Source organism: Condylura cristata, unplaced genomic scaffold, assembly GCF_000260355.1.
Source record: "Condylura cristata isolate star-nosed mole 26May11 unplaced genomic scaffold, ConCri1.0 scaffold00019, whole genome shotgun sequence".
Taxonomy (NCBI): Eukaryota; Metazoa; Chordata; class Mammalia; order Eulipotyphla; family Talpidae; genus Condylura; species Condylura cristata.
This window is the reverse complement of record NW_004567120.1, coordinates 40,063,614-40,085,727: the sequence shown is the minus strand read 5'-3', so window position 1 is coordinate 40,085,727 and position 22,114 is coordinate 40,063,614. Positions and strand designations below refer to the sequence as shown.

The 22,114-nt window shown below is 47.8% G+C and overlaps 1 protein-coding gene across 1 annotated transcript in view; it reads right to left on the bottom strand.

The window, feature by feature from the left end:
- AFF2 (AF4/FMR2 family, member 2) overlaps positions 1 to 22,114 on the bottom strand; it is a 276,581-nt gene that overhangs the window by 67,638 nt on the left and 186,829 nt on the right. Inside the window, exons 6-7 of the mRNA XM_004685860.1 lie at positions 21,438 to 21,534; positions 9,394 to 9,431 (exon numbers count right to left, since the gene is read on the bottom strand). Of these exons, the coding sequence (XP_004685917.1) occupies positions 9,394 to 9,431; positions 21,438 to 21,534 (135 nt within the window). The remainder of the gene's footprint in view (positions 1 to 9,393; positions 9,432 to 21,437; positions 21,535 to 22,114) is intronic.

The window sequence follows — 22,114 nt, the reverse complement described above, 5'->3', positions numbered from 1 at the left end:
ATTGACAGATGATGGACAGACAACTAGACTGACAGATGTGCTTACAGTGTAATGACAGTTGCTGAAGAGGAGAAATAAGGCAGGTATAGGGAGCAGGGCATAGGAGCGCACAGCTCCTGTCTTCTTTAAGCATCCTCTTCTGTAATCTTGTTTGATGACGTCAACTCCCTTCTGGGAACTCGGTGTGGTTTAGACCACATACAAGTGTGTGTGGAGAGAGAGTGCATCATGCACACACATCTGTAAATCAAGTGTGCTAACATATGTGGTTGGCACGGATGTCCTTGCATCAGGTTTTGAGACAACTGAAACTTCCACTTTGTGACATGCAGCTGGAGAAGAGAGATGAATCTGGTATGTTCGTGTGCAGAGATGCTATTGTTAGCAGCTTCCTGGCAAGCTGTACTTCAGGCTTTAATGATGCAGAGACCAGGAGTCTGAATGTGCCCGCTGGTGGCCCCGGGTCTACCCTGCCAGACTCCCGCAGGGCAACCACGGAGGGAAACAGAGAGAGACCATCTGAAGCCAGTGAGGAAAAAATAAGCAAACCGCCACAAGATGTTGTGAAGTCTCACTTATGAGAACAGGGTGGCTGGAGGGTGGCGGGTGGCCAAGGTTACAGCATGGCGAGGACAGAGGGGCAGGGGCTGCTCGTGCCCAGCGCTTGGTGCACAGTCACCTGCTTCATGGTCAGGAAGGGTTAGCACTATTTCTCCCAATGCCACTTCTACATCGCTCCCAAAGTTGGCTGCGTTTCCCTGTGCTTCTCGGTGCCTTCTCTCAATTTCCTCCCTTAACTTCCGTTCATTTCTGTTGTGTTGGTTTCTTTTCATCTTAATGAGTACACGGATGTGTGTATGTGTGTCCATTTATTTCCTGTAGTTTTCTGTCAACAGTATCTTCGGTGGCTTTGGCCATGCAGGAAGACACAGATTAGGAAAATACTTGCTCCCAGTTCCATTATGAGTGTGATTTTTCTGTTCAGATCTTTAATTCACCTAGAAATTACTTTTGTGTATGGCGTGAAGCTGGAAATCAGACTTCATTTTCCCCCCAAATGGTTATTAAACACACACAGTAACCTACTGGATATACACAATGTATGTCCATTTCCCAAAACTTGAAATAGTGTATTTATCCTATTTAAAGTCCCCGATGCACACAGAGAGAAAGATTTGAGAATTTCTGCTCTTTCTACCTCTTCTTCACCACCACCAATTCTATCTTAGATTTTCAGTGTCCATGAGGCATGAAACACCTTCCTGTGGAAGAACGACTTATGCCTCTCCCCCATTTTGTGTTGATTCCTTAGATAATTAGTGTTGGTTTAGGCAAAAACTTTAATGAAGCAGACACTGTCCGTGTGTTACTTTAGTCCATGGCCAAAGTGAGTCATTTCTATAGCTTAGTCCCCACTACCCAGAGCTCAGGGTCATCCGCCTCATGAGCCAAGCTCCTGCCTTTGACCTCGCTCTGCTGTCGGGGAAGAACTGGTGGACTGTCTGGAGTCCCAGATGTAGTGCCCACAGGGACCTGCAGCATTTTCCTAGAAATAAAAATAGCCCTACGGTGTTCCTAGGTTTGTGGCTGACAAAAACAGATTTGTGATTTGTATGTCTATAAAATAAATTCAGAAAATGAAGCTCAAATAACTGTGTGGTCTCATCGTGATGAACTTACAAATAGCTTAGTCACCTAGATGTCTGAATAAATGCAAAGGAATCACATGAAAGTAAAATGTATAAAAATGTTGGCCACAATCATGGATATGTAAAGCCACAAGGGACCAGCTGGAGGCTTGGGGGAAGCCCTTGGAGCTGAGACTTAATGAAAGGCCGCAGAGAAGGAGTAGCCAGCTAGAACTGGAAAGGATTTGCTATGTCTATTTCTCTACAAACAGCTTTTACAGGGGGTCTTTTAATCCCTCCCTAACTCTGACCTTGAACTTTCCAGAATGAAAGAACTCTTTTTATCATTTTTTTTTTTAGCTTTGTCTCTATTGTGGGGTTGTCCTGGGCTGTCCTCTGCGTGACTACATGGCTCTGTCGTTGCCAGCATGGGGCCTCTGGGCTCCTGGCACAGCAGCTACTTTTTCTCTCCTTTTCTCTCAGGCAATTCAGAGTTGGTTTTTCCTGCTACTGTGAAAAATGCCCCTCTCTTTAGCTGCTTCTGCCTACCTGGCATTGCCACAACATGGCTACTGCTTTCTTCTCTGGGGAAGGCCTTTGACCAGCACTGCTCTGCTCTCCTGAGTGGCCTCACCCCCATGTTTACCAGAGAACGCCTGCTTCACTAGGGGGAGCCTCCCGGGCAGCGGGCCCCTCCTTCATGTGGCCTCAGGCACAGAGCTGCTATTCTGCTTCCCTACTGGGGTGAGTGAGGGCTTTCAGGGCAGGGATTCCATCTCACTCATGTCCCTATCAACTGAGTCTGGCACATAGGAGCTGCACAATTTACTTGTTACAAGGGTACACGGGGTCACTTGCTTTCAGAGCTGATGCCACTGGTGATACAAGCAAGTGACCCCGTGTACCCTTGTAACAAGTAAATTGTGCAGATCCTATGTGCCAGACTCAGTTGATAGGGACATGAGTGAGATGGAATGACGAAACACTGAGATTCTAGGAGTAACTCACATGTCCAATACTGAGTTTGCATGGATGGACTGAAGTCGCACATGTGAATTCTCGTCTGAGCACCAAATGCTAAGACGCGGGGATGGAAAGTTGCACGATTCTTATAAAGAGCTGGAGAAAGAGGTATTTATGGATGGCATGGCTACATTTTAAAAGTTCCCTTAAAGCAGTGAGTCCACACGCTGGCTTACTGGTGCCCCTCAGCTTCACCAATGAATGTGTGCTTCTTATTTTCATTTCACTGCCGTGGGCACTAGAGTATTAATTTGCCACCTAAGAAGTAACGATCTCATAAAGCTTTTGGAAAGGTGAGCGATGGAACGAGACAAATTGACACACCTGAAGTTCTCAAGAAATTCTTCCTTGCAGACATAGATTTAACATAACCCAAGCTGGTATCAATGTTATGTGCCTGCAAACTTGCAAAATCAATCCTTTTTGAAACGTGTGATGCCCTATTCTAAGAAAATAAACTGGCACACAGACTTAGGTAGCGTAACTTTAAAAGCTAACACATTTAGGCCCTCCCTGGTGGCGCAGCGGGTTAAAGCACAGCACTGAGAATCTGAAGCCACTTCTGCATGAGTTCGATTCCCGCCTGCCCCGGAGGAGACCACATGGCGAGCCAGACCTCTCCTGACCCGCCAGCTGCTCCCCTCAGCAGTGTACTTCGTCAATCTGCCTGTTCTGCTCCCCACTCTGTCTCTGGTGAAGCCTCTCACCGTCCCTGAGCCTCTGGCCTATACCCCAGTTCTGTATGAATAAATAAATAAATCTTTAAAAAAAAAAAAAAGCTAACACATTTATAGGCATTGACACTTAAACACCCATGCCCCGAGAGGTGACAGGAAGGCAGAGTGGGTCCAAAGTGGATGGATGTCTCTGGGTCTCAGTTGTCCCAGCTGACATCACCGACGTGATTCAACCCTGAGGGCGAATGGAAAGGTTCGGAAAGGTTCGCAAAATGTGTGCACGTGTCATCAGCTGTGAGGATGATCTGTGGAAGCTTCTACATCCAACTACTGCGATCTGAACAATGTAGAGAGCACAGATTACACAGCTGTCTAGAAAAATGTTTCACTGCTCTCTTTCCTTTAATTACACTTAAAGTGGCCAGAGCCCGCTGGATGTTGGCTGCTGTCCTGTGGGCATGGCTGGGGCCGCTGTCTGGGTGTCTACTACTAGGCCCCAGGAATCTCACTGGGGTCTGCTGGGGTTCAGGATTCTCACTTGGAGGGACATAACCCTAAATTTGCCTCTCCGTGTGGCGGATCACTCCTCTGGGCATCCACAATGCATAGAAATTACTTAAAGTGTGATACTGTGTAAGAGACACAGGAGATATTTTATCATTTTAACACCTGGGAGATTCCCTTCCTTTCTATGGTTGAAATGTTCAATCTGCTCACTTGGAATATTCTCATTAGAGGCTGGAGGTCAGTTCCTACACCTGAGGTTTCTGAGGCAACCCACAGAGGGCTGGCCCCTGAGGTGCACTGTCCTCCCCACAGGCTGAACCACCCACTTCTGTGATCCATGAATCGCCCATACAGCCAGCTGTCCTGTGCTGCGGCGGTAGGGAGTCGCAGTGGTGCTTCAGGAAAGGTGTGAGGTCATGTGCACCAAGCCTTCTTGATGCTCAGGCTGCTGTGTCCTAAAGGAGCTCGTCCCACAAGACCAGTGGTGGGCCAAACACAGCACAGAGCCAACTGCCTGCGATGAGCCCAGCGAGAGACACTAGTCAACTACAAAGTCACCTTAAGCACAAAGTCACCTTGAGCAGGCTCCAAGCCACGTCCTTGGAGTCACATGACACTCCTAGTCTCTCTCGTCGCAGCTCTAATGGTGTGGCTTCTTGTCTGTCTTTGAACAAATACACAGCACAGAAAGGCTGGGGAAGGCGCGAGCTAGGTATGTAGACAGGCGGGTGTATACGCAGAAACACACGATGCATGACACATGTGTTTGCATACACATCAGACTTCGCCAGAATGAGTACACTTTTAATGATCATAATTATGAGACAGGATTTCAGGCATTGTGCCTTTTTGAAGAGGTAACCCATATAAATAACCTAGCTGAGGTGCCTGCAAGGAAGGCCTATCACACTTCACACCCCATGCTGGTGTCAGATTCGGGGCCCATCTGAGGTCGACAGACGCTGCTGTGTTCACTAAACAGGGACTCGTGCACGACTGTCCTTCAGTAACTAGTTAGAGCTCGGCAATGCTATTTGCCTCTGCCGTGCTCCTCTATTCCATCGGGAGAAGTCCACCAGTTCTTCCAAGCCTCAGTGTCCTTTCACTACTGGTCTCCTCAGGAGCAGAGTCACAGAACAGATTCTTAAAGTCCTTGTGCAATGCCCCCCCCCATACACCCCTTTTCTTAGAGCTTCCTTTGTATGTTATCTGTCCCCGCACTTAAACATCTCTACCTGGTATTTCGTTCTTTACAAATTGATTTTGTCTCTCCTACTGGACTCGAAACTCCTCGAGGGTAAGACCTGTGTCACCTTTCTTTTCATTTTCCTCAGCATCTATTACTGTTTCCAGAATGCTGGAGATCCTCAATAAATATTCATCGGATGGGTAAATGAATAATGCCCAAACGTCATGGTCAGGAGAATCTTTGTGGCTATTTGTCACATTCAATAATGAAACCGCCACATCTAGAAGATGGATGGGTTCCTAAATACAGCTGTAATTTCCTAAGCAGGGTGGATTCTGCTCCTGATTTGTGAAAGTTAACCACCACCATGTTGTTCAACGTTGTGAAAGTGTAAAAGCACACAAGCATTTTCTGCTTGATGACTACTCTCTCTCTTCTCCACTCCTCTCTCTTTTCTCCTCTCTCTTCTCTTTTTTGGTAACAGATGTCAACCTCAGTTAGATTCAATTCAACTTATTAGTGCATGGCTTTTAGCCAAAAGCCATTCACATTTGCAGAAGTGTACTATCACATATGTCTTAATAACAGAAATGTGTTTTTGAAAAAAAAAAATGTATGTGCAAAGTCACATATGGTAGCAGAAATCTGTACATCTCCGAGGCTCTGTTCTCACAATGAAAGCTTGGAGATAATTGCTACAGAACATTAACATACAAGTGAAATCCTCTGACACATTAAAGAGCCACAGTTTGAACATACTAATCAAGCTCTGATACCGGCATGGTTCCAATAGACTGAGAATTACACTGGCATCTCCTGTCCTGATCGCTGATTTTAGGAACATTCAATTGAGTCTTACCCTCAGAGGTAATATTTAATGTTTCAAGGTAAAGTCATTAGTGTATCTAGGTACATTATGTGCTTACATTCACTAAGCATATATTTAATTTCTCCCTTATATGGAGTGTAATTAATGTGTACCACAGTTCCCTATAGTGATGAAAGAAGCTTACAACCATGAAGGTATTAAAAATAAATTGAACAAGTGGTTGAGAAATAGGGAGGGGGAGGGACCCTTTAGAGAGGAAAATATACAAAGCAAATGGATATTGTGAGTCACTTGCCATCGTTCTAATTGAAAGCTCACTTAGCCTTCGATCTCGGGAAGTAAGAGGATTTTAGAAAATGCAGCTGTCTTTCACAATATATACATCTATATGCAACTTGAGAGACTAGAATGTGTTTGCTGGTTTCTGAAGCATCACTGCCTTGTCAAAGGAGCTCATGTCCAAATGATTTTCAGAGACAGTAGATTAAGAGTAGTATCTTTGCATTGAATGTGAATGGCACAGGGAATACCTCTACCCCACCAAGTTCTGGACATGTGATAAGGGCTTAGTAAATGCTCAATAATTGAAAGGTCAGAAATAAAAAGGGGGGGAAGAGGGTAATAGCTCAGCCTTCCTGGAAAAGTTTACCCCTTATTTTACTTCCTGACCTACTAGAGCAAAGGTCATTGAACTTTCTCTGCCAGTGATCACATCATACACATGCCTGGCTCGGTGGCCCCTGTAGTCCCCACTCAACCATTCAGCTCTGCTATTGTAGCAGAAAACCAGTCATACACAGTATGGAAACAAGTGAGTGTAGTTATGTGCCAATAAAACTTTATAGGCACTAAAATTTGAATTTCTATAATTTTCACATGTCACACATTGCACAAAGCATTCTTCTTTTGAGTTTCCCCAATCATGTGCCAAATTCTGCACCAGAGCATGTCATCAAATCGCACGTCTAATCATCTCCACCAATTTGTGTTGGGGATGAGGCTGGAAATGATGCATCCAGACCTTTGCTTTCCAGGCAAGAATGCATACTTGGTATTGTATGCTCAAACAGACAAAGAAATGTTGATTGCTGTGTGCAAGATAAACCCAGTAATTGATCAGATCCAAAAGAGCGAGAATGCACCAGAACAATGTGAGGATATTCTACCTGTGTCAAGACTAGACGAACAAGGATGGAGCCACTTGGTGGGTCACAACACACGGGCCTTGTGACTTGACACTCACAGGCTTACTAAGTCCCTGGGGCAGCTTCCTGGAAGTACTGTTTCCTGGGAGTTGTCCAAAGTGTCTGCTTGTTCACTGATTCAGAAAACATGGATGGAACCCTCAATGTACTTGGGGATCCCAGAACCACAACAAAGAAAACCTACAAAAGCCTTCTGCCTCAGCCCTGTGCTCACACACTATAAGTGAACCATGAGCTAGACCTGAAATTCGTGGCCCTGAGTTGAAGTCTTGGAGGTGCCTCTTTTCTGAAAGTGTCTGGATGGAGCCAACTCACTGGACAAATGAGTTGGGTGTGGGGCATCCCAAGTGTGACAGAACACCCAGACTTGCCCTGAGGAGAATATCCTGTGTAAGTAGAAGAACATTCTAAACACTGACCAGTGGGTTGTGACGAGGTTTATGTCTAAGATTTTAAAATATATTTAAGAATTAAAAATTCCATATTCAGCCCTCCCTGGTGGTGCAGCAGGGTAAAGCACAGCACTAAGAAGCTAAAGACACTTCAGCATGAGTTTAATCCCTGCCCAGGAGGTGATCTACATGGTGCGGCAGACCTCTCCTGACCCACCCGCTGCTCCCCTCAGCAGTGTACTTCTACCATCTGCCTGTTCTGCTCCCCACTCTGTCTCTGGTGAAGCCTCTCACCATCCCTGCACCTTTGGCTTGTACCCTAGTTCTGTGTGCATAAATACATATATATATAAATACATATATATTTTTTAAAGCTCCATATTCTATTACTAATTCTAGTCTTCTGGTTTTCTCTTCACAATATTCCTGAAAGTGTTAGACCTCAGATAGTGTCTGCACTGTGAATGAACAAGAGTTTGTAAAAAATGTAATTATCTGCTGGTTGAACCCTCTCAAGGAAAAAACTGGTCCTGTGTGTGGCGCCTTAGAATAGGGCTTAATACTACCCAGTTGCTGCCCGTGGGTCGCCTTGTGCACACAAAGCTGGGACCTGGGACTGACCCTGGTTCAAACTGGAAGTGAGTTGATGGACTTTTGACACACACAGAATGCCCCCACATTTGCTCTGGTGCATTCTCCCTCTTTGGGTTCCGGTCTGTTATTAGGTTGATCTTGCACACGACAATCAACATTTGTCAGTTCCTTGAAGCCGGTTCCTTGAACCTGGAGATGTCTGTCCCACTGAGGGTCTCGTTTCCAGTCTCCCAGCCCTGGTTCCATCCCTTCTGAGCTGGGGCACACATCTGCACGCGAGTAGACTGGAGGACAGGGTGAACTTGCAGTTAGCTAAGGCCATCACTATGGTCTGTGGCCCTGGTGTCATTAACTTAAGTCTCTAACTCAGAGTCATCTGCCATGGGGCCAAGGCGAGAAACCTTCTAGGCAGGCAGACAGAAAAGAAATCAGACTGTAGAGGTCTGAACCCCAACCAAAACCCCGGCCGAAAACGCCATAACTAAAAATCCTCTTGAGGCACAGTCAAGTCCAGAGGCTACCGAAGCCAGATAAGGAATATCCTGTGGCCAAAGAAAGGCCAACACAGAGTCCACAAAACTGGGGAAAGTTAATTCTTTTACAGAGCACAGCAGCCTCCTGCCATGCATGTTATAGGGACTGCTGTCCCAGGAGTTGCTGGAAAGGGACTTCCCACTTCTGCACGTGGAACTCCTGGAGACGGAGCTGGCGGACATAAACTGAGCGCAGTTCCCAGACACGTGATATCACCAAAGCTAAAGCCACCCAGCAAACAGAGGTGTTCCCTGCACCAGCTGGCTGCCGGGCCTGGTTGGCGTCCACTGACCCAACTGGCAAGACAGGCGTGTTTCTGAATTCGAAAGGCTCCCTTCCAGGACGAGACAGGGTGTGTAACACATCCTCTATCTAAAAAGAGTACTGTGCGCCTTCTTTGTAATTTAAGTGCCCCATCAGCTGCCCTGGAAACAGGTCTCTGTTAGCTGGGAAAAGTTCACTGAATACATTCGCATGAGCTTTGCGTGTAGGGGCGGGCTGGCGGCCACAGGCGCAGTGCTCACAGGACTCTGCCTCAAATGTGAATACGATGGCGTCTGGCATCTCTTCCTGGAGGCACAGATTAACTAACATAAAGTGGCCACGCCCGGGGCTCTCTTCATCAGCCCAAAGAGGGAATAGGAGAGCCTGTCACTGGTCGCTGGAGGCTCTTTGTTCTTTCTGTGCTTTCTTTAGCTTCTCAATTGTCATGCACACTGCCTAACTTCAAATCTCAGGTCCCTTTCATGACCATTTTTCACATGCAGGGAATCCATTCAAATTAAAATTCCGAATGAATAAAAAAATGAACTTACTTCACAGGATTATTCTTAGGCTTTGCCTTTTCAACAGCCTGTAAATAGAACAGAAAAATGCAATTAGACATCAGTCGGCGTAATGTTTGCAACGAGTTACCCAAACTGTCAACAATGTAAAAGTCTCTTCAGAAAACGAAGGCGGCTGCAGGAGACTGCGGAGGCAGAAAGCCACTTTCCTGTCCCTGGGATGTGCTACCCCGTGCAGAGGCAGCTTTCAGACCCTGTCAGGCTGCTGGGGATGCGCAGGGGGGCAAGGCCTGAGGGTCTTAGCTTTTCCCTGAGTCCTTTCCAGGGGGCTTGATCGGGCTGCTGCCTGGTGGTTGCCTGTCTGTGCTAGGCTCTTACGAGGGACGCTTCAGCCTGCGTCACAGGGAACACCTGGCCGCACCTTTGCCAGGACAGACCTGCTCAGGAGGCCGATTCCAAAATCACTTTTATTAGCAGACACCGGAAAAGAGCAAGGGACAAGCGAATGTTCGGATCCACTTCTGCTGGGGAACCTTTAAGAAAACAGATGCCACATCACCAAAATGAGGGAACCTCCACGCCTCAGCCTGTATGGCCTCAGATACGGCGCCTGGTTCCAGTGTATTGCTGAACTCATTGATCTGTATTCAGTCCATTTATCATTCATGAAAAGAGCTAGTGATCTTCACAGTATATTAGAAGAAACAACTCAGATCATCTGTCAACAGCCCTCTTCTTTCTGTTTCCCTCTCCACAGGGATTGCATCTCCTTCGATTCTTCTGGAATTAAAATGTTGCTAAGCAACACAGCTGGGGGCGCTGATGGCAGAAAGACTACAGTCTATCAAAGTGTTTAAGCACCTGGAGGGTTTTAGTGATGATTTTTTTCATACTTCTGTAGCATAATTAGGTAATCAGAACCAAACTAGTGCTGCCCTAGACTTTCTCAGGCGTTAGAAATAACATAGAAGGCAGGGAGTGGCGAAATAGAGCTTTGACAGTGCAGGGGGGTACAGGCCCTTTCAAAAAGTATCCATTTGAACACCTTCAGATTTCTGACTCTGGAGGTGGGTGAGGGTTTAAGAGATGAGGAGAAGCCGGCTGGCAATCATAACGCAAAGGAGACAACGTGTCACCTAACACTGGACATGGTACTCTGGGAGGCCACTGCCCGAGCATACGGAACCCTAAGCAGAACGACTCAGCGCCCTTGCAAGTGATTACCTTTCATGATATTTTTTATTTATGCACGGAAAACTGGGGTACAGGCCAGAGGTGTGGCGGGAGAGAGATTTCACCAGACATAGAGCGGGGAGCACAACAGCAGGTTAACTGAAATCCACTGCTGAGGGGGCAGCAGGGAGCCAGGAGAGGTCTGCTGCGCCCTGTGGTCATTCCCTGGCCAGGATCCAGCTCAGGCTGCAGCAGTGATTGTGCTGAGACTTAACTCCCAGGCCATCAGGGAGACCCTAGAAGTGCTTACTTTTTAAATAAATGAGACACTTTCCAGCTTCAGGCATCAGTGCTGGACACCTATGTCCTTCTCTCCTTCTTCTACTGTAAGATACATGCCTATTCATATCTGGGCACTTTCTCTGGCTTGGTAGTCAAACCTCATGTTCTTGGACCTGTGTGTGAGGTTGGAATTTGGCAAGTGTGACACTAGTAAGAAAGGGAGGAGAAGCTGAAGAAACCAGGTGAAAATGATAAACCAAGGACTATGTGTGTTCTGGGGCCAAGTGCCGTCGCCACGAGGCCCGGATGTGAAGGCCTGCCCCAGCAGTCTGCCTCTGTATCCTTTTATCGCCTCCCATCCTGGATGCTTTGTAGTAGGTTATGGTGGCACTGGAGGATGCCACTGTGGAGCGCACACGGATCTCCTTTGCCCAACCCTTTAAATGCAAGCATCTGTTCTGGCAGACTTAGCGCACACAGCACATGGCACAGTGGCTTCTGGTTGCGGAAGTCAGGGAGGGCAGAAATCAAAGTGACTTAACCTGGCTTTGATTCGGTGACATGATGTTTTGAAAATGTCATCTCCTCTATGCTTTGGGACTACCAATTAGACCCAGTAATTTTACTTTGATCAGGAGGAACGTAATCATGTTTGCGGCCAGCTTCTTTGAAACTTAGGCCTTTCTCTACTTCATTCAAATTATTTTTTTCTGGGTGGCTGGGCTATTGATTGAAAACGTCTATACCAAGAGGTTCTCTTCTCTTTGAAAATTAACTCTGGACCATTCCAGAGCCCCAGCAGCTCATCACCTTTAATCTCTAAGCTAAATGGTCACAGAGAGTCACTGGCAGACCTGGCGCATGGTCACAATTTGTGCCCTTCACGTTCGCTGTAATTGGACTGTTCTAGGCATGCTCGAGACAGTATTCAATTAAGAGACTTTGATGGCAAGTTGAGCACATTATTTGTATGCAAACTATCTATGCCTTTAAGGTCTAAGAATCAGTCTGCAAAATATACGGGAGAAAATTCCACTTTCGAAATTATGGGGCATGAAAGCTAACAAGCTGGCAAAAATAACTCTTTGACTTGGTGAAAAATAGATGGCCTAGAAGAAGGAAGGGAGCAGGGAGGAGGTTGGTGAGGGAGAGAAGGGGCAGGGAATGGACACAAGCTGGGAGACAGTGGGAGTGAAGCAGGTGCACACATGGAGGGGTGAAGCTGTACCCCCAAGTCATACAGTTATGGAAGCAGCTGGGAAATTAAGAATATTTGAGGGGGGGGGGAGAAGAAAATTCCAAGTTCTACATACATGTGCCAGAATGTGGGGACCTTGCGAAAGGAGAGAAATCAAAACGAAGTGGCAGGGTATGATTCACCAAGCTCAAAGAGGGTGACATTGGGCTGACAGCTCACTTTGAGTTTAAAAACATATATCAGTGCAATTTCAACTGATTGGGAAATAGGGGCTGGGCCGTTACCAGATATGCTGCTAAGTTGTAGTATCTCTATACTTTCACAAACCTGTATTCTACAGATTTTGCGCCACGATTCCCTATCACGATACCCAAGCATGCCATGGAGGGTGCTCTAGCATCACAAAGGGCGACAAGGGAAAGCAGAACGTGCCTGCGTATACAATATGGTGCTGTGCGAGGCCCATGCCTGTGGTGGGCACCAAACTGCACAGCGCTGGCTTCCATCCCAGCTTCCCTGCTCCCGGTCATAGCCTCAGCCAGAAGGCTGCCACCGCTGAGTCTGCCTCCTCACTGGACAAGTGCTGACACTCACTCTGACCCCATATCCATCAATGGTGCTTGTGAGCAGCCACCGTCCTCAACAGCGCTAGAAAGCTCTGTGGTTGTCCTGGCAAGGATTGGGGTACACTCTGTGCCTCTCCCCAGAGAAGCAGCAGTTCTGGGGTGAATGGAATGCTTCTGTCCAGCAGGAGGGGACCCCACCCCCTTCACATTCACATAAGCCTCTGCTCTGAGCCTTCTCAGGGACTATTGGGGAGGAGGAGACTCCTGGCTCCCGTGGTGCACAAGTGCACCTCTTTCTCTTGTCCTCAAAGCACCCTTCTCCAGCACGTTGTCTCACCCCTCACCCTATCAGGTGGGCCCCTGCTCACTAACACTTGGCCATGAGCTTGGGAAGTCCCGAGGCTGCTAATGCGGTGAGCATCCTCTGTGTTGTGGCATCTGGGCAATTATATTCCCAGGAAGAAGGCACTTCTCTCATCCCAAGGAGTGTTTATGAGCTGACTCTTCTCTCATGACCGGCAGTACGCCCTTCCTGGCACTCTGCTAGCCAGCAAATTTATGTTCTCAGCAGGGCCGAGCCAACTAAGGACAGGCACGTAGTTGCGCATTCACTCAATCTATCTTCCCAGGAATAAGGAGGACTTTGTCTCTCTTATTCAGACAATCCTTTCACTGCACCGAAGCTGAAGTGACTCGGGGCCACGTGGAATGACATGAATTATAAGTTGTAGTGTAAGCGTACAAAAGTAGAAACACTGAAGGAAGGGAGGGAGGGACAGGGAAGGCGGCAACAGGGTGCGCCCGTCCTCCGCAGTGTACCGAACATCCTGTTTCTGCAGGCAGGGAGGGCTGCAGGTACTTTATGGTCTTTTCTTTTCTTTTCTTTTTTAAAAGATTTATTTATTTATTCATACAGAACTGGGGTACAGGCCAGAGATGCGGAGGGTGAGAGGCTTCACCAGGGACACAGTGGGGAGCAGAACAGGCAGATCGAGGAAGCACACTGCTGAGGGGAGCAGCGGGCGGGCCAGGAGAGGTCTGCCACGCCATGGGGTCACCTCCGGGGCAGGCGGGAATCGAACTCATGCAGAAGTGGCTTTAGCTTCTCAGTGCTGTGCTTTAACCCGCTGTGCCACCAGGGAGGGCCACTTTCTGGTCTTTTTCGCCAACCTGGGCAAGCTTCCTCAGAATTCTGCCCCAGTGAGCACATACCCTTAACTCTTATTCCAGCCCAACAGTAATTTAGACAGTCTACACATCACTGAGAGAATCTCGGGCTTTTAAGAAGCAAGCTGCAAACTTATCTCCAGACAAAGGCCATTGCTCCCTGCATCAGGAAACGTAAGAAAACCAACCGCAGCAATCTGTTTCCTGTTTGACACTGTCAAAGTGAGCAGGTGGACGCTGTGAGACAGTGGAGTAGTGGACCCCTGGCAAGGCTCCGGGTTACGTTTGCAGGTACCTCTTTCTCTCCTAATCAGTGATAATGCTGTCGGTCAAGCATAAAATGGGATTCTGGAAGCACTGCTCCACGTGCCTCCCCAGGTCCTCGCTGGCACTCTCCTGGCAGAGACACCCAGCTGCGTGTATACACCTTGCTTCCTGATCTATTGAAAAGTCAATCACTCAGAAAATTTCCAGTCTTCTGGAGTCAAGAGAGAAGACTCGATTGCCTTGGTTTTGTGTTTCTACGTTTTACCTTTTTTCTTTTCTTTGAGTTTTCATGGTCTGTTCTGTGTGGCGGGAACATACCTTCAGTAGCTCCATGTATTGGTAAATTGCATCGACTACCTAAGTTCAGAAGAGAATGTCCTCTATCAAGAACTGAACTCATCATCGGTGTATTCAGATGGTCCAAAATCAATAGCGACACAATTGGTTAAATCAATTAAAGAGACATATACTTGCCCAAATATAAAAATGAATTGCTTAACTACAGCATTTAAATAGATTTCACTGGAATGAATAAAATAGCGAGAGGCTTCCACTACATTCTATAGGCTGGGGTTTCAGCTGGCAGAGCGCACGCACAGCCACAACTGCAGATTAAGAGGAGAGAATGTCACTGGCCCTCTGCAGCCCCGGAAGCCTGCCTGCTGTCTAAAAATACCCCCTCCCTGCCCAGGTCCCTGTGAGCCTCTGATGGTTGCTGGCGGGGTGTGGGGGACCAACCTGATTTTGAACCTTGAAACTGTAGGAAGCAAAACAGGTTCTTTCCCGGAAGAATACTGGATCCTTCCTGGCAGTGCAGGGGTTAAAAACTTGGGGCTGTCAAGCTATTGCCAGCCACTGCAGCAGGAGTTCAATGCCTGGCCAGGGAGCTGACCCACATGGTGCAGCAGACCTCTAGTCTCCTGCTGCTCCCCTCAGCAGTGTGTTTCAGTTAATCTGCCTGTTCTTCTCCCCACTGTCTCTGGGGAATCCTCTCACTCTCTACATGTCTGGCCTGCACCCCAGCTCTTGTATGCATAAATAAATAAATCTTAAATAAAAGAGAGAGTTGAGCTTTCCCATTTCAATTGAGCTCACTGTTTTCTATGCATAAACAGTCAGCCTGTGCTCGACATGATGGGGGCAGGAATAGACTTGATAGGAAGCGATTGGAGGAAGCTTGTTCTCTGTGGGGGATCCTGGCTCTTACACTCAAGTCACTTCATTAACCCTGATGAGCCAACTCACATGGGATGACTGTGGAAGTGGAGAGGACTGGGCAGGGTCTTGTAAGTGCAAGAGGGTCACACACTCTGCTGAGGGAAAAGGCACTTGGGAGGAAAAGCAACCATACATGGGGCTCTCGGTGACATCCTTGAGAGAGGGGTCTGGAGCAGTGACACCAGGTGACTCTCCACCCCCCTTTCTGGCAGAGGCTGAGGCCTCCTCGTTCTTCCCACAGCTCAGCCAGCTCAACCCTTCCTACTTGTGTCCTGGTCTCCCTGTTCTGAGCCCACGTGAGGCTCCATCTGATCACCTCACTCTTTCTCAGAACCCTTCCTGGCTTCCCACTGCTCCCTGGATTAGTTATTAACTTCACCCACCCGCCGTTCAAGATCTCGTCAAGGCCAGTTGAACAGCCGCCTCACAGCAGACCTTACTTGTCCCTGCATGTATATTTCACTCACATGGCAACCAGTAGGGGCTTCCAGAGTGTCTGGCTCAGGGGTGGGATGACAGGATTCAGAAGTACATGTATTCCATTAGAGCTCTGATCCCTTCGGACTGGCTATTTTGCTGGATAGAAAACCCTTCAGCAAGATTCATTTGTCAACTGGCGATTTTCGTTATAACTCAAGTTTTGGTAGATTGTAACTTAATGAAAAATGCACTGTCATTGGTGGAGCTTGTTTCACTCCAAAGAGTCATCCATCGACACTAATCATTCTCTAAGTACAGTAAATATGGACAGGCCAGGCAGAGCAGCCCGGTACTGACTTGAGTTATTTATTCTCCCCATTAGCAGGGCCAATGCAAGTGGCACTTGATTACTCTGTTCCCCTGGCGTTTGTGGATTTGAAAATTCAATTTTATTCCTCCCAGCCAATCCTAGCCCTCTTGCGACTGATGCTAGGCGGGCATATGTCCCCTGCTGAGGGACAGTAAATCAATACCTGGTAGGGGCTCTCTCTCTATCATGTGTAACCAGAAAAGTGGGGTTCTCAGTGCACAGTAGCTACTCAATGATTCAAGCATCTCAAAACCTCCATGGGAGCAGATCTTGATCACTGATCTTTAGTGTTGGTAGGGGACATGTTTGGGATTTCTACATCCATCTTTAGTCATCTACCGACTACCAACTGATTTCTCCGTGCCCCACTGTCCTGTTGGCAGAATTAGGTAGCTAGGGTGAAGGTCGCTTTAAGGGCTGGCATTCTTCATTTTAATAGAGACACTAACATTTCAGACTGCATTGACATACATCCATGATCCATGGCTGGTTGTGGAACTTGAGTTCTCCAATGTGAGCAAACCCAACACGGATGGATGTTGGAAGGAAATATTCTAAAGGCTCACATGAGGCACGCTGGGAAATGTGGGTCAAATGCTCCCTGCCGCTTGTAAAGTTCCACAACTGGCGAATGTCTGCCTGCTTGCACCTTGCTGATTCTTCTGAGCTAGGCCACTAACCTCTTCTTCATGCTTTCTGTTGCTAAATAAGTTGAGGAGATGGAGCTACCTAAGAGTAAGACGGACTGGGTTCTCCGTTCAGGCCTTTGCTGTTTGCAGCCTCAATCCTTTTCAGCTGATAGCAGGTATATGGGGACAGACTAACCCCTTCCTGGGCCCTAAACAAAGCTCCAGTAAAAATTTTAAAGCTAGCATATCAATTTCAAAATGGTCCATTTTCATTTTGGTAAAGCGCTTTATGACACAGCTTTGAGAGGAGATGTTCATACTGCTCTAGTAGTCACTAGAACCCCGGTTCAACTCAACTCTTGGGAACTTGAATAGACATAGGTACACGAGACATCTTGCCTGGGACTTGTCAAGGACTCTGAGACAGGGCCCTTGGCTCCAAAGGCGAGTTTGGGACCCAACTCGGGGTGATGAAGGGGCCCAAGGAGGAGAACATGCTGGCACCAAACAAAAAGTGGGGTGGGAGTGGACAGAGGACCAAGCACATCCAGCCACCTCCTGCAGTGATGTGGGCAACAAGGCGACACTTCCCCTCTTGGTGCTTCCTCGCAAATGGGCTTAGTGGTCTACGGCATCCCTGAGGAGGCTGCTGCTCTATCACCGTCTGTTCACAGTCAGACAGTGCCATGTGCTCTGTATCGACCGGCTGGGGTGCCCATCCTACCAACCAGCGATGGATTTGAACGTAGCAGTGCGGGCCCGTTTCTGTTGCCGCCTGGCTCTTGTCTGTTCAAGGTGAGGAAGAGTTAAGCTAAGCAAAATGGCCACTGGATGTTCACCTGATATGCTCCCACCTCTGTGCATGCAGCAAATTTTCTCAGGATTACAATAAAAAGGCCATGTATCGAGAGTACAAGTGGAAATATTCGGCGCTAAAAGCAGAAGACCTAATTACAATGTAAAAAAATGAGGTGTGCAGGTTTCTAAATAGTCACACACTTGCCTCGGGCATATTAAAAGTCACATCATCCAGGCCCTAAGCAATTCCTTATTACTCTAGGCTCTGTGCTCATACAGTCAAATGGGAAACAAAATCTTAGGACTAGGAAGGCCAATGTTATTCTATTAACCTTACATGGTATCCTATTTACTCTCCTGTCTTTATTTTTCTTAAGATTTATTTATTTATGCATAGAGAACTGGGGTACAGGTCAGAGGTGCAGGGTCAGTGAGAGGATTCCCCAGAGACAGAGTGAGCAGAACAGGCAGATGGATGAAGGACACTGCTGAGGGGAGCAGCGGGCGGGCCAGGAGAGGTCTGCGGTGCCATGTGGGTCAGCTCCGGGGTGGAGATCGAACTTGAACTGAAGTTGCTGCTAACTTGCAGTGCTGCACTTTAACCGGTGTGCCCCCAGGGAGGGCCCCTACTCTCCTGTCTTTAATGAATAAATGAAAATGTGCTCTCATTCTCTAATTGCCCAATAGAGTACGATAATGTGCTGCTTTTATTCAGCTCCATTCTGCGGCCTTCACAGCCCAAACACTATCATTTTGTGGGGGATTTCAATGAAAGGCAATGACAGATAAACTGTTTACATTAAAAGACTCTCTCAAAGTTATTTTGCACCTGGTTTCATCCTAATCCATCTGCTGTTTCTAGAGCTCTGACAGGCTGACCCCTCTCTCTGTTGTTACTGAAGGCTGATAACAAAGTAAATGGAAATGGAGGGAAATCTTGGGGAGGAAACAACTTGTTCAGCATGATGAGGGAGAACGGAGGCTAAAAAATAGGAATGATTACAGCCAGGGAATTGTATCTGTCGTCCCCACGAAATGTGTTCAATCCAGCTCATCAACTTCAAAAGAGCCAGCTGATAGAAGGAGCAACATTTATTGCATCTTTTTTCATTAGTGAACCTTAAACATAAAAGTGGCTTTAATTGTACTTGGCTACTATGTTTGGAGCCTGGCATCACAGGTGGACAGGATCCCCAAGTCGCCAGGAGTTCCAATTTTCGGCTACCATATAATTTGTCTCATTTGCAATGATCAAGGTACAGACCACCAGTGAGCCCGCCCAGCAATGACAACACAAAGAAAGAAAATTGCATAGCATACAGAGCTCCAAGAAAGTTGAGAGAGAAAATGGGATCAAATATAAAGCCAGATTCAAGATCCCAGACTATAAGGAAGCTGCTCGAGGTGAGACAGTCATCTTCAGACACAATCAAAGCAGTGACATGGTGGAGCAGAGTCAAGAAGACAACGTTTTCTGTGCATGTTCACATATCTAAGGATATCAGGGAAATCCTCAAGCAGAAAAAGAAAGAAGTTAAATAAATTGGGAACATCAGAACATACCTAGCCAGCACTCACTGAAATACCTTTCGGCTCAAGTTCACTGCGGCTGGGAAGCACCAGCACCCAAGTCCCCCAGTACACACATAAAGCACCCTGTAGCTGAGCTTGACTGCCAACTGAACTTGCCAGTCACAGACCAGTGGGGACTCACAGGGTCTCATCTGCCAAGGTTTCAGTTTTACTTATCTAGTAACAAGAGGGGAGTGATATGAACACGCTCTACAAGCAGTTTTGTGACAATACCTGCTTCGTTTATCTACTTCTCAGATCTGCTGCTTCTCATGCCAATGCACACTGGGGCCTGAGGGGCCGGCCCAGATGTACCTAGGGCATAGCAGGCCGTGCTGCCCCCAGATTACACCAGATCATGGGCTCGGACTCGCGTCGTTCCAACATCATGAGCCCACTCAATGGAATGTTGAATAGATGTTCACCTGGTCCCGGGAACACATTCCTGGGGGGTGCTGGAGTTTGGCCACCATGCATCCTAGAAACCTTTCTAACAGGTCAAAGGGTGGACAGCTTAAAAATGTAAAGACAGTAATTTTAATAAACTTGTCAACACAATTTCTTTGTTTAAAAAACAGTGGGGACTGATTAGGCTGCCTGTATTGAAAGAGAAGCACAAGGTCTAGATCTTTAGATCTTTTATTGAGCTGCAAGCTCAGCATCAATAACTGCATTTCAGCTGTAAATGAAAATTGATTCCTGGTTTAACCCCTCATTTTCAGGGGTTCTTTTAGTCCCAAAGAAAATAAGGAGAAAAAAAACTGACCACAAGGGAAACTAAGGCGAGGGGTAGGATGTGGGCATGGAGGGAAGCCTGCACCTAGGCCGGCCAAACCCCCTCCTGGGAATCGTGCTGCTCTCCAGCCAGCTACCAGCGCACTCACCAGTGGCCCTGCCTGTCCTGATGACTGGTTTGAAAATGGCAACTCAATAAGTGTCGAATGGGGCAGAGTTCTGTATCTCCGATGGCAAGAGCAACAGCTGAGGAGTTGAAATGGAGCGTGCTGACTGGCAGGCATCGGTGACCCCATGTCATTAATTTGCAACTTTAAAAAAGAACATATCGCAACATGTTTGTGTATACACACACTAAGTAGAAAACGCTGTTTCCAATTCAAACTCCATTCTGGAACAGCCCAATGTGCTAAGCAGCGTCAGGTGATGTTGCCTCATTTACCCGATGAATACCTCATCACTAGGAACCAAAGAGGCAGGTGGGATTGTTACCTCCATTTCGGAGACTCTTAGGTCTTGTATAGACACCAAGGTCACTCAGTAAGGGCAGTCAGGATTCAAAGCTCTCCAACATATGCCAGCGCTGTCACAGACTTAGAAGGCAACAGGGACACATCTGTGCCCCAAACTGTCCCAGCTGAGAAAGCAAAAGACGACAGGGAGGCAGCCGTGCCGACTCTTGCTACAGCATCAAAGTCAGGCTGCATAACGCCGTAAATTACACCGAACGGGAGGCGATCCAGTGTAGTGAACCATTAGCCATGGAAACGATCAGGTGAGCCTTGTGAGCTTTTCTTGCAAGCTCCTCACAAAATATTGAGTATGAAATTCTGTCTCTGGCAACCATCGTGAAATCCCAGTACATGAGCACCCCTCCCCCAACAGCCTAGTTTTAGCTTCATAACTCAATAGACTTCACCATGTGAAGAACGCGGCCAGGTGCTGTTTTTACAAAGCCTATTGTGTGCCCCTTCTTAGAGGGGGTTATAGGGGTTATAGGTGCTCCCAGGAGGACTCTGCATTCCAAACAGTCCTCGCTCACATAGACAGGCTGCCATCACTGACCCCGACACCACATGACTGTTTTCATGATACATCAGTGACCCTTGACCTTTCCAAGCAAGATGCCCAGTGGCCATGCCGACAACACACTCCTGCCAGCAGACTAGCTGGTCAGTACTGTAAAGGTAACGCAGAGAGGGAGGTTGAGCAGCAGCAAGTTTTCGCCAAATGGCTTGTTTTTGTCAAACGCCTTTTCTCTGAAGGTTGTGCCAACCTCCAGACGTTGGGGCTGGGTTCTCAAGGGGTGCGCCTGGACGGGGCGGTGGTGCTGTTCCATGTATCCCCTTGCGAGCTCCTGCTTGCGGGCTCTAAACTTCCCACTGGAGTCACCGAAAGAAACTTACGCTCACCCCAAACATCAGTCAGTCCAAGAAAGGAGCAGACAACCACCGCTGGCCTCTGGCGACCTCGGCGCAGCAGCTGAAGGTGCCCAGCCTCTCCTCCTCATGGCTTCGATAGCGTGTGGCCTGAGACACCCTACTCGGGTGGCGCACCTGTCTTTGCTTCTTCCCCTCTCTCCAAAGCACAGACACAACACATGCAGTAGGTCTGCAGAGCCGTTCCCGTTCCTTCTGACCCGCCCCTCAGCTTCCAAACCGAGCGCTGGCTGCCCCTACCTGGTAGAGCTCAGTGGTGGTGCAGTGAGTGGCCAAGGTCTTCACAGGCTCAAGGTCATCTTCATCACTGCTCAGCTTCAGATCATCTTCAAGCATCCTACAAGAGAGTCAGAGTGGCGTCCTGTTAGCATCTTTCTGAAACATTCTCAGATACCTGTGGCAACAAGGAGAAACTATCAGTCTCACGACCTGGCAGCTGCAGTTCTGCGAAAGGTGTGCAGGGAACCAAGATTCCTGCAGCTAATTAGATCTTTGAGCTCTTGTATTTATGTTGGGCCTGGTTCACATTTCCCTCTCTACTTCCTCTAAATCAAGGGGAAAAGGGGTACTATTTCAGCTCTGCAGAGATGACTGGGCTCTATGTATTTTTACTACTGAAAGTGTAGCAAACGGCTGCATAATCGCTGTGGAGGCAGGAAGCGCCACTGCGTCTCCATGGAAGAGACACTGCGAGCCCAGAAGGAGCAGGCATGCCAACAGCCTGAGTGCGCGGGACCCGGGGACCCGAGCCTGCTAGGTCCCCCGGATGGCAGAAGGAGACAGTCTAGCGAGCTTCCACTGCCTTCTCGGGCCCTCTGTGCTGTGGCAGCATGGTGGCCACACACTAGCTGGGCAAGGAATGGCTACTCATTAGCCTTCTGACATGACCACTCTCTTCCTGTGAAGTTTGATCCAAG